This window comes from Mus caroli, chromosome 15 (genome assembly GCF_900094665.2).
Source record: "Mus caroli chromosome 15, CAROLI_EIJ_v1.1, whole genome shotgun sequence".
NCBI classification, from domain to species: domain Eukaryota; kingdom Metazoa; phylum Chordata; class Mammalia; order Rodentia; family Muridae; genus Mus; species Mus caroli.
In genome coordinates this window covers 1,276,469-1,296,566 of record NC_034584.1, presented here as the reverse complement: position 1 = coordinate 1,296,566, position 20,098 = coordinate 1,276,469, and the positions used below count along the sequence as shown (strand labels likewise).

Here is a 20,098-nt window from a genome sequence, read left to right as displayed (position 1 = left end):
TTTCTCTTTTCTCTTTTCTCTTTTCTCTTCCTCTCTCTCTCTTTCTCTCTCTTTCTTTCTTTCTTTCTTTCTTTCTTTCTTTCTTTCTTTCTTTCTCTTTTCCCCCTCTCTTTTCCAAACACCATCATCTTTTCCCATAGGAAGGCAATCTTAATCAGTCACTTAGCAAACATGTGGATGTGATCGATGATTACGATCTTTTGACTAATCCCTGCTCCATAATCATCCGCAAGAGACCCACTGTGCTTGAAAAAGGTTCCTCTTCTGTTGCTAGATGCAAACTTATGAGGGCTTCATGAAATTCTCAGTAGAATCTTGCATAATTTCTCCACCTATTCTTACTCTACTGGTTTCCAATGACTGACCCTTGCCTCGAAACTTCTAGAAATGATTGAGGCAGGAAGCTATGAGACTGAATAGCAAGTATTATGATGCAGGATCTTATGTAAAATTCATTCCAGAAGTTGTAACTCATCTACGGAGCCAGATATGAATATAAAACTATCAGATGAGGGACTTGAAGCTATACTTCAGTTAGAAGTGTGTTTACCTAGTATGCATACATTTCTGAGTTTAATTTCTAGGACCACATAAAACAGAGCATAGGAGTAAATACCTGTAATCATAGCACTGAGGAGGGAGAGGCAGGATGATCAGGAAACCCAATGTTATCCTTAGTACATGGAAAGCAACAGGCCAGGCTGGGCCTATCATCTATTTATCTATCTATCTATCTATCTATCTATCTATCTATCTATCTATCTATGTATCATCTATCTATCTATCTATGTATCTATCTATCTATCATCTATATATCTATGTATTATCTATCTATGTATCACCTATCTATCTATCTATCTATCTATCTATCTATCTATCTATCTATCTATCTATCTTTTTTAAAGTCATCAAGTCTTGAATTGCAAATCTGCAAAGTCTACTACCTCAGTCCCACGAAATGTGCCTAGCCTTTCCCCCCAGATAGTGTCTCACTACTGTTCCTCTGGATCAGTCTGAGTCTTGCCCTTCTGCCCATGACTTTGAAAGAGTCTTACTTCATCACTTTGGTATCAAGTTCCTTTCCTTTCTCTTCAGACTATCCTTTTTTTCACCTTAACAAAAGGATGTCTTCTGGATCCTTGTTCATAAGTGCCCACTTCATTTTTCATCACTCCAGGTTTCAAGCCTAGTGAAATGAAATTCTGAATGTACGAACCTCTTGCCTGACAATCACCAACATCTTGCTATGCAAGAATTCCCCATACCATATCCCTTAACCAAGCTATTTTATCTATAACCTAGCAGGAAGCCAACTGGCAAATATGTTTTTCTTGTTCACATCTGCATTTACAAGATATAGTACAGAATCTGACAAACAGTGGCACACAATTAAAATATTAATTTTATGAATGGATGATAGCCTAGTTATTAATTGGACTGATTTTTTTGTTTAGCCAGGAGTAAACAGTGAACATCTTTATGCCTAATGCTGCAGCAAGGGAAGCACTGGGCTGCACACTGTTCTTTTCAGTAATTATTTTCTTTTTTAAACCTCTCCTTACAATTGGAAACCATGTGTGTCCAGGAAGATTGGCTCTGCTCTGGCCACTTTGGATAAGAAGGGGTCTTGTGATTGTCAGTTGAAGTCTGAACTTGTGTTAGTTAATTGCCCAGGAGAAGTCAGACCTTGCTCTTTTGTTTAAGTGCATCAATAGATGTGTTTATAGTGTAGTGTATATACACGGTGTAGTTAATCACCAAAAGCTATCATCAAGCAACTGCCAATGGAAAATAAAGCAATCGGATTAAATCAATAAGGATGACTGAGAGCAATTACCAAAGAAGAGGTGACATTGACTTTACATTGTGTGACCTATTTCAGGTTTGCTGTAAGAACCAATTCTTGTCAATATTATTGATACTTTGTTATGCTTATAGACCAGAGTCTAGCATGGCTGTCCTCTGAGAGGCTCCACCCAGCAGCTGACTCAGACAGATTGCAGACACCCACAGCAAACAGTGGATGGAGCTTGGGGACTCTTATGGAAGAATAGGAGGAAGGACTGGGGCCCCAAAGGGAATAGGAAATCCACAGGAAGACCAGCAGAGTCAACTAACCTGGACCCTTAGGGCTCTCATAAATGGAACCACCAACCAAAGAGCATATATGGGCTGGACCTAGACCCCCAGAAAATATATAGAAGATGAACAGCTTGGTCTTCATGTGGATCTGGAACAATTGGAGAGGGTGCTATTCCAAAAACTGTTGCCTCTGAGTGTTTTTCTAGCTGGGCTATCTTGTCTGTTCTCAGTGGAAAAGATGTGCCTAGCCTTATATGGGCCCCATTTTCTCAGAGGAGAAGGAGATAGGGATGGGGGAAGGGTTGTGGGTGGGTGTGATGGGAAGTAGTGAGTAGGACATAAGGTGAATAAATTTAAAAATAAATTAAATAAAAATGTATTTGCTTCAACAAATGTATTTGTTTTATGGGTGTCATTTTAGCACTCCTTTAAGTAGAATAGCTTTCAATGCTCTAGTCATCTCTTACATTCTTTCTTCCTTCCCTTTCTTATTTTGTTCCTCCCTTCAACTTTGCAATTTAATGCAAATGGCATCAGCTGTAGAGTCACAGCTGGTTTGTAGTCTCACATAATACATTGTATTCCTCAAGTCTCTTGGTTGTGATCATGTCTTTGCAGGGCCTGCTTGGTCTTTTGCAATGCCATCAAGTTGGATAAGTATCAGTATCTTTCCTACATTTCATGCCACTCTGCTTCTTTGACTTCCTTCTGGGACACATTTGTCCTGTTTTCTGGTCAGTGAGACTCACAAAGACTTACTTTCATTTCTAATTTATTGGACAGATAGAATATTGAATTGTATATTATCAAGAATTATATCATTTGTGCAGATGAAAATATTTCTTAAATATCTTAGTAACTAGTAAGATACCCATCTTTCTAGTTTTATCATGAACGGTCTATTTCCCTTGACTAGAGTTTAGAATCTTTTTTCACAGTGCACGTGTCCATAGCCAATCACGTTCCAGTTAGGTATTGTGCTCTTAACTTAGCTGAGTTCATCTAGAATCATTTGAGCCAAAATAGAGATGTGATTGTGGATGAGAAGGAGTTAAAAGGCAAAGAAAAGATAACCATTGATAATGTAACCTGATGAGAAGATCTGTACTCAAAGACCCTGGGTGGATTCCACTCTTTTCTTCTAAGTTTTGTAAGGTTAATAATTCCTGATCCTTAGTTTCTTCTGCTTATAGTATTGGATACATGGATCAGGCTAGACATTGTTATTCAGATAAGGTAATGCACATGTAAGGTTTCTTTTAAGAGAGAAAAGCATTCTAGACAAACAGATAAAATTTCACTTTTGTCATATACTTTGTTGATCTGGCTCACTAAGTCTCATGGGAAATAATTACAGGGATTGTCAGCAAGCTCACTCTTTGTTCTGGTGTCTCCCAGATGCTAACAGTGGGCTCCTGTGAGTCATATAGTGACAATAGAAAAAGCTCCTGAACACAAGGTTCTGAACAAAATGGAATGTGGAAACAGTGAAGGGCGGGAAAAAATAATTACAGTGTAACCTTGTAAGCACGCATGAACAGCACCAGAAGTTTTGATGCATGGTTTTTATAGATTATTGATCTGACCTACCTGTTATAATTCAAAAAGCAGTAATATTTTCTGTAATTGTGGCTGAATGAGCAGGTTTTTAAGTAATGAATGACAGTGGTTAAAGTGATATAAACACTTATCATCATTGATGTTATTATATTTGGAAGTGCTGAGACATCACTGATATAATTACACTTATGTCTGCATCTAGGTTTCAAAATTTGTCTGCATGTAAGGATTTCAGTAAGGTTGTAGACATGTAAGTTTTGGTTTCTATATAAACATTTTGTAAGTGCATAAAGAAAACAGAAGAACATGAAAGGTGTTTGCTATAGGTTATATTCTTCTAGTCATATTATTTGTCAGAAATAAAAAATTACTTAAAAATAAATGGCAAACCAGCATATGAAAAATAATTTAAAGCAAACAAGTTACAAATGAGACTTTGATTAAGATAATTTTGTATAGTGATGTTTTCAATTCTAATTAAATATTAAAGAAAGCATTTAAAATAGGATAAGCTTTGAATATCATTATTATTTTAATAAAATAAGTATTGAAGATCATTATTGCTGCTAATGTAGGCCAATGAGACAAAAATGGTTTTATCTAGGTGTCTTGTTTTTTTTTTTTTTGTTTGTTTGTTTGTTTGGTTTGGTTTGGTTTTTTGAGACAGGGTTTTTCTGTGTAGTACTGGATGTCCTGGAACTCACTCTGTAGACCAGGCTGGCCTTGAACTCAGAAATCTGCCTGCCTCTGCTTCCCAAGTGCTGGGATTAAAGCATACACCACCACACCCAGCTGCTCTAGGTGTCTTGTAACAGAGATAATTCTATTGTATCTCTTAAAGTATGACATTTGTGAAAGTGGCCAAAAATTAAAATTAAAAAGGATATCACCCGTGTACTCATTTTAACTAAGAAGTCTATAAAGAACTATAGTGAAGAAGTTGCAAAGAAAAGGTACTCTGCTTGAGATAAAAAACTGTGATTGTTACTAATGTTGTCCAGGTCTTGTGTTTGTTGCACTGTTAGTATTTTAAGATCAGTATTCCCCAAATGGGCTTTTGCACAGTAGTACTTTTAATTTTAATTTTTGACTGTTTTAACTTAAACTCATGAAAAACCAGCACAGTGAATGGTGTTCATTAAAAGAATGAATGTGAATGAGAATATATTATTGTTTTATACACTTCCAACTTTCCTATTCTGTGTCTTCTTCTCTGAATCCCAGAGTATTTCATAGTGTGTGAGCAGGAATTTCCCAGATGTAATTAGTGAAGATGAATTCACCTTTATTTGGGCTAGACCAATGATTTCTGTGAAGGAGAACAATGGGGTGAAGATGGAGGGAAAGGACCACTGATATGTCAAAAAGGCCAGGAAATGCTGGGAATTGCATGAGACATTTTCTTCCTCAAAGCCTACTCAAGGAAGCGACCCTGGCAGCATCTTGCGTGTTGACCAGACTTTTGTCATGGGACAAACACCTAAGAGTACCAACTTAGAAGTAAGGTATTTGTTTTTGGTCACTGACTCAGAGGCTAGTCTGTCTAGTCTTGTGGTGAGGGAGAGACTCATGGAGTAGGGGATGGTACAGTATAGAAGATTTTTCTCATGGAATTCATATGGAGAAAAAGGAAGGTTTGGAGTGAGGAAGAGGAAAGAGAGAGAATCAGAAACAGACACACAGAGAGGGATATAATATATCCTTCCATGTTATTCTTTAATGGCTTACTTCCTCCAAATAGTCTCCCTCAAATTGCCCAACAGCTGGGGGACAGGCCTCCCACACGTGAGCCCCTAGAGCACACTTCAGTTCTATCTGTAAGATCTTGATTTCAGAATTACAGTGTCCAACCAGTGCCATAGTAGACTGATGCTGGTTGCAGCTACTTTGCTGGTTGCAGAAGCCCTGGAAGTCAGTGTTCTACTGCTGAATCACATCCTGGAATCCCACTATTAGTAAAACACAAATAGCTCCGATGTTCATCATATACTGTTAGAATCTTATATTTTTTAGTGTTATCTTAAAACTTTATCTTTGCATGCTACAGTTTTGGTTGGAATAGCTTTTCCTTATTATCCTATGAACTGCATTTTTTGAAATGGCAGCCAAAATGGAGGTCTGGCCAGAGGTGGAACATTTAAATTTTAAATAATAATATAAATATCTAATTTATATTACATTTTAATATTATATTATTTATATTAAAATTTAGGAAGATATTCTACAAAAGTCTTGTAGCATCCCTACACATTAATACTCAGGTTATACTTTATGCACTTGAAATTTACATACACCTCATATCAGGTAGCAATTATATTTGACTCAGTTCATGATTTCAGCAGTGACCCAAAAACTTGGCCAATGACTTTGGGATATTTTGCTATTATCATTAGTGAAAGATTTACTGCCCCCAAAGCTCTAATATTTTCTTTTTTTTAAACCATTAATATGGCTCTATCAGCCTCTTCTGAGAATAGCTTTTCTGAATCGTCTGTTCTTCATGGTAAGAAATCTAGCCCACATCTGAACTATAGAGTGGACCTAATCTTCCCACATCTCTCATATGACACAGTTTTTCTTTTCTTATCTTTTTAAATGATCCTTTGATGTCATTTTATATTTTCTGTGGTGCTTTCATGTGGTGCCAGTTTTGGATGAAAACTTAAATGCATTACTATGGGGATATAGATTTTTATAGTTGTCAACTTTAATATTTCAATAAGAAAAGTTACTACTGGAATATGAATGATAATTTAAAGACACTCTATGTCCCAGGTTATGAGATCTCAATATTGAAAAAATGAATATACAATATGTAAATCTGATGATATTTTTGCTTTTATTCATTTAACATAGCCTTCAATAAGAAGCATGAGAACTCTCAAAACAAGGATTAGAAGTTCTTTAATGTTTGTTTATACTCTCTCATCATTTCTGGGATTCAGAATAGATGTGAATGATCATAAAGCAAACCTACTGAGTTCATGACATAGACTCACATGACATGGCTTCCAAGGTCAGTGATACTCTTGTAGAGGACATCTTCTATTTGTATCAGAATAGAACATTTTATTTTGTTTTTTCCTTTCTCATTTAGTTGGATTTTTAATTTTTTAATTTTTTTGTACCAGAGCTTTGATTTTTCTTTTCAATCAATATTTCTACCTTCTCAATCCACTGTTATGGCTACAGACAGGATAGGAGTGACCAATAGATACTTAACCCTGCATAATTTGTGAGCAATGTGTTCTAGGACTTCTGTGTATGTTAAATATCCAGAGAGTACATCTACTCTACAACCACAAATAAACATAGTCTCCCATATACTTTAAAATCCAAGCCCTATACCTAATACAATATCTATACCAATAAGTCTAAAAGATCTGCCTAGATGTATTTTTTAAAAAAATATTTCCAATCTATTGGTGATTGAACCCACGAATCCCTGAATCCACTGATGTTGGAACCACAGATGCTGGAGCCTACAGGCTGGCTGGTCTACACTATACATGTTTGAGACATAAGATTTGGGCCCAAACGAGACCAGCGATATTCAATTCTGTTTTTAAGGTAAAACTACTAGAGAAAAAATTTGTTCTTCATGTTGATTCAGTATGAAAATATTTTATATCAATATAGTCAATGTAGAGGGAAAAACTGAAAGAAAGAAAAAATCAAGTCTCCATGATACTATTTGAGACTTCAACTGATGGTACAACCAAAGCCACTTTTCTTTCTCTTTTTAGTTCCAATTGGTTTGAAAAGCAACCCTTTATTCTCTCTAGCTTGAATTAATTTGAGTTGATTTGTCTCACATGAAACAGAACAGGTAAAAGTCAGCTCAGACTGAGAAAGTAAGATCTGAACAGCCATTCTCTGGACTGGAATGGCTGACAGCTGCAAATAAAGGCAGCTCTGTGAAGTCAGGAGGGGATAATTACAGGCCACATGGCAGAGCCAAGGTCTCAGATTAACTCCTGCTTGTGTGAGAGCATCTGTCTAAATTCTGTTAACACTTACCAACATCTCCTTCCTTTGTGTAGGATTTCCATCACTTTGACCCAACAAAGCCACTCAATTCACAGCCCAGGACCCAAGCTTCCAATGTAGAGATTGTGCATGCAACATTGAATGTCTGCCTTCTTTGTGATCTTGCCAGAAGCATACATTTGATGCTCTTACCTGGTCCTTCTTTGTTTTGCATCTACTCTATTCAGATGCCATAGGAAATCCCGTCTCATACACAACAACGTTTCCTTTCCTTTGACTACATGACTCCTGCTTCGTTTTCTGTGTGATCTCTCCCCTTAATGGGTGAATTTGGTTTCACCCAACTTCAAGTTGTTACTAGTTGTATGTGGTTGACCAGCTATGGAAAAACAAAGAAGTGTAGTGATTATATTCCCCTACCTCACCATAATTGCTCCATTCAAATTAATTTCAGAATTAGTGACTTGACCATTTATTCATCTCAAAGTTTGTCTGATGGGGAATTTGAAATTTAAATTGTGTGTTGTAAAGCCTGGTTCCTTACCTCCTATATTAGAGGGAGCTTCTTAGACATGCAGTCTAAAAATGAATTTCTAGCTTGGTTAATTGAAATGTAAATTTAATTAAGTTCACCAGGAAAAAGCATGTACAATACAATTTGAGCTATATTTTCTGGGCAGTCTCAGGAATTTTTCAGGGCTTCTTAGAAAACGTAGAGATAGCCCCACTGGCCTTTCTCTTAAGAAAGTCAGCCTACAGCATACTGAGTTGTTTCATGTTCTTGTGAAACCCTTGTAGAGAGAATATCTTATGTATTGTATGGATGCAACACCTGTCAATTAAAAGGCACATGACCTATGGCTTAGGCAGGAAATGGAAGGTGGTATGTCTAGGAGGAGAAAGGATTCTGGGCCAGATCCAGGCAGGGAGGTCCACAGGAAATATGTAATGAGATGGATGTGTGGTAGCTGAGTACAGGTAAACAGCCACATAGTAGAATGTAGGTTAAAATGATTGGGTTATTTTAGTTATGGTCTAGTCAAAGAAGAGCCTAGCTGTATGAGCAAGGTATTTGTAAATATATTTTGAATCTTATTTCTGGGAGCATGAGGCTGGGGGGAAGAACCAGTGCTTAACTACAACAACCACTGTTAAAGTGAAACTAGCATGGGAATCATATTAAATAAACAAACCTTTCAGTGTGGATGTGCCCATCAAATTGTGCATAGGAGAACGAGTCCTTTACTCAGGGCCATCTTTTGCTCATCTGCACTGAGAGAGATCCTGTCAGGAGCCATTGGTTCTCTGACACAAACCTGGTGGCCTAGAATGTGTCTAAACAATGGAATCAAGAAATAGGCTGCTCGGGGGTCAATTTTGAGAGGTAAAAGAGTCAAGCTGATAAATTTCACAAAAAATAAAATAATGTTTTTTTCTCTCTTTCTCCTCTCTTCTCTCCCCCTCCTCTCTCTCAGATGCGCGTGTGCTTTTTCTATTACTACAGTTGTGTGTGTGTGTGTGTGTGTGTGAGAGAGAGAGAGAGAGAGAGNGAGAGAGAGAGAGAGAGAGAGAGAGAGAGAGAGAGAGAGCATGCACAGGCATCAAAGAACAACTTGTGGGAGTTGTCACCTTTCCTTCTACCATGTGGGTTCTAGAGACAAAAGCATGTCTCTGCATTGATGAAATGCATTAGCTATCTCACTGGCTATGTCCTGTCCCCATCCCATAGGGAGAAAGACAAAGCCACAAAGAAATAACTATCTAAAACCAAAATGTGCTGTCTCTCTAATCTTGGATAATTACTAAGATAAAAGGGTCCTGAAGCCCCTCCATTAGGATGTCACATAAATGGGGAAGTGTCTAATGTGGCTACAGTACACCCACCCATGTGACAGATATACTCCTCTACTTTCATATTGATGCCTAACTAGGTACAGGAAATGTGCACTAGCAAGTTTCCGGGCCTTCGTGAGAAGGAGAGACAGGAGACTTCAGAGGTCATTGAGACAAAGGAGTCACCAGCAGCCATTAGCCAATGGTGGCCGTAGAAACTTCTATTAAACACAAAGGACACACCTTGAATTCCTATGGCAAGAGCAGGAGTCTTGCATGGAAACAGAAGTTGGTAGAATTGTAGTTAACATATTCATGCAGCTTCATATTTATTCACTGAAAAATGAGGAATAGAGAATTTTAACAAGAAACTTTTTTTGGTAATCAAAATATGAACTCACCATTCTTTCTTAATTCTTTCAATTCAGATGCACTTTAAGTTATAGTAACCTTGAATGGATATTTTCCACAAAGATTTATAATGAATGCCACAGTTAACAATTTCGTTTATAGGCTTGGAACAATAGCATGCAATATATATTTCTCTAAAATTATCCCCAAATTCTCAGCATCCCTCAACGGAGGCTGCCTTTCTCATTTTCAACACACACCCCCCCACACACACACACACACCACCTAAGAGCTCTTAGCACATGTTTGGTTTTTATGTGGCTCTTGTCTGGGATTTGATTAAATAATAACTCAACAATTGTAATGGTTTTCAGAGGTATGTTAATGCCTTTTGTGTACATGGGAGTATATAAATAATAAAGATGTGAATTTTATTTTCAATGCTTATATCAAAGATTTTTTTAACTTTTATTGCTTAACATGAAGGTGATTATTTAATATTTAATTAGTTATGTTGAAGCAACAGTTTTCAATATGTTTCTTAGCAAAATAGCTGGGTGGCCAGACTCCACATTCACATAAGAAAAACTTGCTTATTTTATAGAATCCTATAGGGGTTCATAAAAAAAACCCACCAATATCAGGGTTCTTAACCACTTCCCTCTGCCTCTTACTTATGGTCACACTTTCTGGAGTTTAATGTCATTTTACTGTGATTCACTTTTGCCTAATAATTCCATGTACTTCCAGGAAGACTTTTAACTGTAGGGTTGAAAACCAAATGTGATAGCAGATATTCCACTACACTAGGTCATTTGTTGTTACCTAATTCTACTGTGGCCATTATTAGGGATCCTTGCAAAAGGCATACTTGAACTTCAGGTTCAAAGCCAATATTGCAGTCTTTTACTATGATATAGCACATCTTTCCACCCCAAAGCAAATACCTATCCAGTTGATGCTTTTATTGCCTTGACCCCAGCTATCACCTCATTTTGGTATGATGTGCTTTTTATTTGATGGGTCTCCTGATTGAACTATAGAAGTCTAATGGATATCATATCAGTGATGTGACATGTTGTATGTATAAAAATCAACCTTTTTTGAAGGTGAAGGGTGAGGAAAGGAAGGGCAAGTGGTAGAGGGAAGACAAGGGTAGAGTGGAGACAGTGATAGAGGAGAAAAATGTGTAGATGCTGGCAAAGAATAAAGGGGGAAAAGTTGTAAAGCATGGAGTAGAGGAGGAGAAGGGTAGGGGAAATAAAAAGGGTAGAGAAAGGAAGCAGGGGAGAAGAAGGACAAAAGATAGGGGAGGACTAGTGGTAGAGAGAGGACTAGGGTTAGAGGGAGGGAGAATGGGAGAAAGAGGGAGGGTATAAAGGAGAAAGAGGCAAAAGGCAAAGGAGCAGGAATAGAGTAGGACAAAATGTGGTTGAGGGTAAGGGGTAGAGTTTATTGCTTTTCTTCTTTATAGTTCTCAACCCTTGGCCATCACACCACACTGAGCTTGTACTGTTGTAGGCAGGATCTGCTTGTATTTGCTGGTTGCCATAACTATCTGATTACTATCAAACTTATTTTGAAAATGAATAATAAAAATTAAGGATTAATAAAGATGGGTTCTTTACAGGTTCTCAGCAATGTTTATCTATATTTGAACATTTTATTCTTTAGCAATACTACTTAGAAACTTTACTGGTTCTCAAAAATGTTGATCTATGTTTGGACATTTTATTCTTTAGAAATACTACTTAGAAAAAGGCACTGAGCATGTTTATTTGTTCCTTTGGGGAGCAAAATCATGGCACTTGTTAGATCTTGTGAGAATGTGTCAAATATGTACTTTATCAAGTTTTCTACGGAACATTTTAGGAATTTTTTTGCTCTGCTTAGTGGTAGCCTGCCAGGTAGTAGGATAAATGTTTGCTGAACCAAATTATTGAAATATTTTACAAAGGATACATAGCTATAATTATGGCAAAGACTACTTGTAGAATTCCAGTACTTACTAAATACCGAAGTCATTACAGTTTATTAATAGAAAGCTTCCAATATCAAGTACCTATATACAGTCTTGGTTTCTGTTCTGGGTGATTTTTTCATAAACTAGAGTTATCTGGGAAAAGAAACATTAAAAACAAATATCTCTATGGTTGGGTGTGGTAGGGTATGCTTTTAACTTCAGCCCGTGGGGAGACAGGGACAGGTTGATCTCTATGAGTTCAAGGTTGACCTGGTCTTCATAATGAGTTCCAGGATAACTAGTATTACACAGTGAGACCTTATCTCAATGGTGACAACAACAGGAAACAAACAACAGCCAACAAGAGAGTGCCACCATCAGACTGGCCAACAAGAGAGTGTCACCATCAGACTGGCTTATAGTAGCATTTGTTGGACATTTTCTTGATTAATGATTGATATGGGAAAGCCAAGCCCACTGTATGAGGTAACACCTTTGGTCAGACTCCTGGGTGGTATAAGAAAGCAAGATGAGCAAGCTGTGGAGAGAAAATTGGTAAGCATCTTTTCTCCACAGTTTCTCCCTTTATTTCAATTCCTGTATCCAGGTTCCTGGCTTGTATTTCTGGCCTGACTTCATTCAGTAAAAGGATTGTGGCTCTAGATTTATAAGATGAAATAAATAAATTTTCCTTTCCAAGTTGATTTTGGTCATGGTGATTTTTGCAGCAATAAAAACCAAACTAAAACAAGTGGATTTGTAAAGTTAATTTTCAACTATATTTGATGTCAAATGTCTTTATAGTACTATTATAACAGTTAGACATTTTTAAATTTGAATCCCAATAGTTAGGACTACTTGGTGAAAATATTTTCAGAAAACATAAGAAAAATTTCATTTCTGAAAGAAATATCTCATGTGGTGGATACAGTGGGAGCTCATAAGGTTTCCTTCACCTTAAGATTTGACTTTGAAGCCGGGCGGTGGTGGCGCACACCTTTAATCCCAGCACTTGGGAGGCAGAGGCAGGCAGATTTCTGAGTTCAAGGACAGCCTGGTCTACAGAGTGAGTTCCAGGACAGCCAGAGCTATACAGAGAAACTCTGTCTCAAAAAACAAAACAAAACAAAACAAAACAAAAAGATTTTACTTTGAGATGCTTTGTACTATCAATAAGTTATATTAATGTATAGTGTTTTGACATTGGCCTTACAAGTGATGGTATCAGATAATTACATTAAACATTAAGAGACACCTTTAACATAATCAAAGCATGCAATACTTTCATTTTATTGGTACAGAAGTATTTTTTTTGTAAAGAAAATTCTGGTGTAATGATGTTTTTGAAGATATTCTTAATCATATTTTACTTGAGAGACACACTTTGTTGCTTATAATGAAGCATGGATGAATATAAATTGGAAAAACTAAACAGAACTGGTTCCAGGACTTTATTAGGCAATTTCACTAGCTACAAATAAACCTTTTTTTTTAAACATTTAGAACACAATTTTATATCTATAAAAAAAATCACATTTTCTATACAGACTATATAGGCATGAATTTTCATTACAGCACATTTACTAAAGTATCAATGAACAAATCCTAAAAAGAGAAGGCACAGATCTGACTTCCTCTGGTGAACTCCTGGGGTCAGTGAAGGAAACATCACCAGCTCTACACATTCTGTTTCTCCAGAAATGAAGCAAATCAACACAAATATGTGTAGAAAACAATCACGATATGGAAAAATATTATGGGATTTGAGTGTTCCTATTTTTCCCCCTAGGCATTTCAAAAGAAGAGGTAGCTACCATAATTTTTTTTTCAGAACTCTGTCCATGTTCACCCTAGGAAGGACTTGGTGTTCAAAGCACTGGGTATTAATTTAGGAATTCCAGCATGGTTTCAGTCTTTGAAAGATAACCTAGGTACCAGATTTAGATCTCTTAATTCATATCCGAGGGATTTTTCAGTTTCAGTTCCTGAAAACCAATTGCTCAATACAATCTGCTTCGGCAATTCTCTGTCATGGGCTTTCTCTCAAGGACCAAGCATCATCCTCTACTGTGGGGAGAAGCTTTCAGGACTAGACTGCATTTACTTTGGATTCTTTTCTCTCTCACTGAAGAGTTCCTTCTGTCAAATATTCTACAGTCACTTAGATGACTTCTTGTAATTCATAAAATAAATTTGAGGTGTGACTGATAGGGATTGGCATGATGGATTCATTTGATTACGCTATCATAGGAAACCACATTGAATTCTAGAACAGGTTCTGGTCTTGCATTAGAAGGTACGCTCACTTTCCAAGAGCAGCTTTTAACATATGCTGTGTTTTTGGTTGTCTCAATAGCTGGAGAATACTATTTCCAGAAATAATAGCCAGAGTCTAGACCTCCAACATGACATTATAAGAAAAATCTAAGTTTGGCCGCATTCATCTAATGAAGATACTCTTTTGATTATTCAAATGACTTTGAGATGATTCTTGAAAATCACTTAGTGTGAGACAATATTTTCTTCATGAAACAATATTTCTTCAGATTTTATGATTTGTCTTAAAAATATAGGAGAATGGCCATCTCAGAGCTCACAGCAGCCTGGCTGAAAACATTGGGAGGAATTATGTATACTGTTGCCAGATTTAAAGAAGCAACAGGGAATGTATCCATTTAAAATTGAACCCTATATAAGCATTTCTGAGCAATGTAAGCAAGCGTCCTGGTTAACCATATAGGAACTTCAGTAGCATATTAATTACTTAACTGAGATTTGAATTTCACTGCTGTTCTCTACTTTACTTGGCAACTATAAATATTAGAAAACAAACAAACAAACAAAAAACAGAGACTGGAAGAAATAAGGAAACTATTTATAAACAAAGTCTAAGCCTAAAATAGATTACAGTTTTGTTTCCAACATGACCACCTATGTAGATTGGTTGGGGGTTTCCTGTTGCACATGGGAAAAAAAAAGAAAGATGAACATTGTGGCTGGTTTTGTGGAGAAGCCAATCATACAATGGAATTACCCCATGTAAATGGAGCTTCAGTGATTCCCATAGGTCCAAGGCAATCTCTCTTATTTCTTATGATCCAAAGTTCAAATGCAGTGAGTTAGAGATATGTCATCCCCTGGAAACCTTATCATTAAAGTGGAAATGACCTATCATTACCAAATATTGTGTTGGAATTTTGGTGTTCATTCTGAAACTGATGGAAATAAATGAGAATTTAGTTTTCTACTGCAGAATGAAGTTATTAAACTAGATGATTTTAATAATCAAAAAGCACAGCTGAGTCACTCACAAACTGGACAGTTGAGCTGTGGGAACTCAGCAACTCTCTAGAGCATATGCTCTGCAAGACTACTTAAGGGCCATCTCTAGAAGAAATGCAATTTCTGCTAAAAATTGGAGTCCAACTGCAGCAACAAAAACAAGCCAAACAAAACCAGCAAAATGACAGTGAGTTAAGGCTAGTCATGATGTGCCCTTTTTCTTTAGGATAAGTTTCTTGAGAAGATACAATATAATTACACTTACCACTGACAAGCACGGAATTTTGACTCATACAAATTTATGATCAGAACTAAGAACTACAAAATTGTTTCACAAGTAAAATAAAACTACACATTTCTCAATTAACACCTTTTACAAATTCTATAGAATGTTTTCTTATTGTCATTTGAAAAACAGACAATTTGGAACATTATGTTTAAACTGCACGTTACACAGGAGCCACCAAAAAGTTATGGCAAATAGAGCATTCACACCATGGTGTCACTGAAAGCTAGAGGAAAAGACCAAAATATAGCAAAATAAAACACTGTAGAGATCTCATTTAGCATCTCCTGAGGGCCACTGCGCAGTATTTTCTCTTAGCTGTTCAGGGTGCGAGCACCTGACCTATACTGCTCCTCTTTGGTTGACCAACCAGAGAAAAGTTAGACCTTTGTGTCATTAAAATATTTGTAAAAAACAGTAGAACTAAAAACCTAACAAAAGCGTGCATTTCCTGAGACTTCCAGCTCTCCAGTCTGTAATTCCAACAGGTAGGAACCTGGATAGGTAGCACTGCCTAAAAACACCTCAGAACTTCACAGGACTCAAGCAGCTTTGAGTGAAGATGTGTGCTTAAACATTTATATTTAAATTTTCATTAGATCTTTTGTCTTGAGATGTGATTGACAGTATAATTAGAGCACTTACTGCCCAGCGGTTCTGGTTTCTGATAATCATACTTTTCATCGATTATTTCTTAATAATTTTTCCCTTTAAATATTCAAATAGTTGAACTGTTTTTAAGCCCGATAACATAAGAAATATTGATTTCAAGAGTTAAAATTGCAATAAAACCAGTTAGGCCAATATAGGGTGTGACTTCAACACTATATGAGTGTGTGTGTGTGTGTGTGCACAGACGCTCATGCACGCGTGTGCTCAGGCATGCTTATACACACACATGTGCATGATGAGTGTGTCTTGCCAAATATTTTATGCTCTGATACATTCTCTGTTAGGAAGCATTCTGTGAAAAGAGAGTTTTCCCAATATGGCTGAAAGTGAACTTTGAGGTTACCATATAAAATATCCTAAGGCTTTTCAAGGATGCCTCCCTCATCTTCTCTGTGCTCACAGGACTGTGTAGGAAGGAGACATAAGTCGTAATGGCAGACGTTTTTGCTCTATTGCTCCTTCAGAGTTACTGACAGGAAAGCAAATGTAAAAGTGGATTCATCTGAGGATTCTCCCTTGTTCTGCTCACTACGCGGATTTGTTGTCCTGGGTTGAGTAACAGCTGGGTTTTAGTACACTAAGACATACCTCCACTTGAAGCCTATGTGTAGCCCTTGTGCTCCCAGGACTCAGGAAAGACAAAGCATAATCGAGAGTCTTGAGCACACACCGTCATTTATCCATGGAAGGCTCACAGTCCGCTCCATGCCTGTGTTCCACAGCAGGGCCAGTGGCCAGCAAACAGCCAAAGGCACCTTCTCTCCATTTCCCTTTTCTAGGGAAGTAGTTTAGGGAATTCTCTTGTGATTTATTTCTATTTAGTCCCTCTTTAGAAGTTAAGGCAAGTCCATTTTATCTCAGTGCCTACTGCCTAGGAGCTAACTGTGTATCCACATGGAAATCATAAGTTCAGATTGAAAGCACTTTCTGTGCAGACATCATTAATGGCAAAAAAAAAAAAAAAAAAACCCAAATCAAAAAACAGACAAATAAACAAACTAACAAAACCCCCTCTTTCCTAGTCTGGAAATTTCAGTCCAGTGTTTCATTATGTCCATTCTTTCCAGCACCCACATAATAAATATCACAAAAACTGTAGGGAAGCATCCAAGTTCAGGAAAATATAATACGACCACTTCTACATTGCATCCATTTTCTTACTAACAGATTAAGCACCTCTTTCTGTCATACTGTAAGATAGATAACTAACTGTGTCATTGAAACTGTGCTTGGCGATCAAAACTGAGTAGTCAGAGAGCAAATTTATAGAGCATAATGTCAATAATCGACAGTCTCTTTTTAAAAAGTTTTTGTTTCTCTGTGCAAGAAGATCAAGTGAAATAGACAGATAATAGACTTGCACAAGATGGACATGTTAACAGGGAAATCATTATATTTTGTGAATATTAAAGTCTCAATCTATAATATTTTATAAAAAAACATTTTATATGATGAACTACTGCATTCTCAAATGTCTTATAACATTTTCCATACATTGCTGAAGGGTGCTATCTTGATTTTATTATTTAGGTTTTTTGAGATAGGATCTCCAGATATAACTCAGGGTACTTTGAGCTCACAGTGTAGCCCAGGCTAGACTTGAAGAAGTACTGATTCTCCTGGTTCTCAAGTTCCACAGTTACAGATGTGCACTCATGCCTGGCTCTGGAATTCTTCTTCAAATTAAATAATTTACTAATGTCACTGTCTTTATTTGAAAAAAATAATTGCATTATGTTTGTCTATAATCTGTGTTTGCCTATGATCTGTATTTGTTTGTCTGCACCAGAGTATGTGTGACAAAATACACACAGAGATCTGGAATTATCAACATATCTGTTGTGTGCATATGCAAGTTATTTAGTCTAAACACATTTTTCACCAACATATTCTTCAAAAATGACAATTTTTGTTCATTCTGTAGTTGTTGGTCTGTGCTGTTTTCTAATGAAGACTATCTATAATCTAAGTTAACTCTTGGTTGTTTATAATATTGAGATGTAGACTTGAAATCAAGTCCTTATCTAGGCTAAAGGAATTAAGCCATATGTCCTCCATTTAATTAATTAAAAGCCAAATGAATGCTTTTTTTTCCCTCCTAGGAGTCTGATATGCATGGAATTTCTTTGTCCAGAGAAACTACTTGTTTGATAATTTCTATGTGTGAAGATAAAATAATGTGCAATTTTAGAAATTTCAGTAATTGTATAGATTTTTACTAATCCCTCACATTATTCCCTTGAAACATATTGTGCTCTTAGAAGGTTGGTTTTTTAGAGTTGTGTCAAATACTACAAAGATACCGAGAAGGATTCAGTACTCACAAAAAAAAAAAGTGTTAATATTGTTTCCCCTGGATTACCAAAAGTAATGCCACAGAAATTTGTATGAGACTTCAGCTCCTTGGTCTTTGTCTAGCTTCTAGCAGTATGGAACTCAGAATGCTAATTGTAAATGAGTCTTGGAGATCATCCATATTGAGAGAATTTGTAAAGGGAATTCCCTCTGCATCCCTTCATCTTCTTCTTTCTAAGTAACAAACATAAATAAAGCTACTTTAACATTTTTTCATGATCTGGGTTTTAGATTTGTGCATTTAGAATTCCAATTTTGTATTACAGTCTCGTGGTCTTTATTTTTCTATTTTTAGAAAAAATGCAATTATTAAGAGAACTTTTAAAGTTTAAGAATTTAAAGAAATCATATTTTTTTCTGATTTCCACACATTTGTAGTTTGACATTTGCAGGACATTATTACTTAAGTCTTTGCTGAATTAAAATAGCATCTATCTGTGTATATACCATTCTTTTTCTTTTTTTTTACTGTGAAGTTGACACTCAGTCTTTCCAAGAGTCTTTTTGCATGAAAGCCATAGCTGCCTCGCACACAGCCGCTGTGAAATGCTGTTGTTTTCATAAAATACAAAATCACTCCTGACTGCCAATATTACTGATGCAGGGAGACTGATTTGATGCATATTTTCTACGACCAAGAATTAGCTATGATTGCCCAATTGCAGATGACTATGGAATATTTTTACCAAGTCTCACAAAACAAACACATTTCGGCACAACAATGAAATACACATTATGTCGGGCATTCAGTTGTTTTGAGACCCATATAGCATCTAATTAGGAAGAGCGAGCAAGAGAGAGGGAGTGGAAAGGGTAGAGACTATGAATAATACAGGGGCCTGAGGTTGAAATCAGAAAATGCAATCTAGTAAACACTCATGAGTTACACTGCACAAACATTAATTTTGAAAAATGAAATTCACTGTTCTTTTCTATTCCTAACACTAGAAGTAGATTTTGGTCACCAAATTGGAAATGACGTATTTATAGCAATGCAGAATATGGTTACAATCACTGAAGACATGGTTTACCCTCATTTCCCACTCACTTCTAAGCCCCATTCCTTCAGAGACTCAGTGGAACAGGAAAATCAGAGGGCTTATTGATAATATGTCTAATACAATGAGGCTTCTCTATCTTCCTCATGGACACCCAGAAGAGTAATATCAAGTGTTGGCTTCTCCTTCATTGAAGACATAGTTGAGTTTTATGACAGTGCTGATAAAGTCACCAAGTTCTACAAAATCGGCAGTGACAATATTGATGCCACTCTCTCCTGGCTTTTGGGTGCGGATCCACTGCATCATGGCGGGAAGAGCTCTGAGAAAGGAAGCAGAAGGAGAAGTCAAAGAAGGTGTGGCAGCACCAGTTAAATGTCTGCGACTGTCTAATTTACCAAAATAGATATCTCAAACACCAGCAGATGTGGTAGAAAATCACCAAAGAAACCATGGTGAAGTCATAAGTCTGTTTAAATTAATTCATGGGTGTTGTTTGCATATGCATGTGCCCCAATGTGCCTGTGGAGGTCAGAGGATAATCTGCAGGAATTGCCCTCTCCTTCCACAGTGTGAGTTCCAAGGATTAAAGTTAGGCTGTCATGCTTGATAGCAAGTGTCTTTACCATTGTCCTGATCCTGAATTCTTTTTTTCTTAAATTTTATTTTATTAGATATTTTCTTTATTTAAATTTCAAATGCTATCCTGAAAGTTCCCTATACTCT

At 36.7% G+C, this 20,098-nt stretch overlaps 1 protein-coding gene and 1 long non-coding RNA gene across 2 annotated transcripts in view; one reads left to right on the top strand and one right to left on the bottom strand.

Moving 5' to 3' along the window:
• The window catches only part of LOC110310602, a 274,028-nt gene that overhangs the window by 217,161 nt on the left and 36,769 nt on the right, over positions 1-20,098 (top strand). The gene's annotated exons all lie outside the window — the stretch shown is intronic.
• Plcxd3 (phosphatidylinositol specific phospholipase C X domain containing 3) overlaps positions 12,991-20,098 on the bottom strand; it is a 190,154-nt gene continuing 183,046 nt past the window's right edge. The window contains exon 3 of the mRNA XM_021183670.2: positions 12,991-19,694. Coding sequence (XP_021039329.1) covers positions 19,541-19,694 — 154 coding nt within the window. The 3' untranslated portion in view covers positions 12,991-19,540. The remainder of the gene's footprint in view (positions 19,695-20,098) is intronic.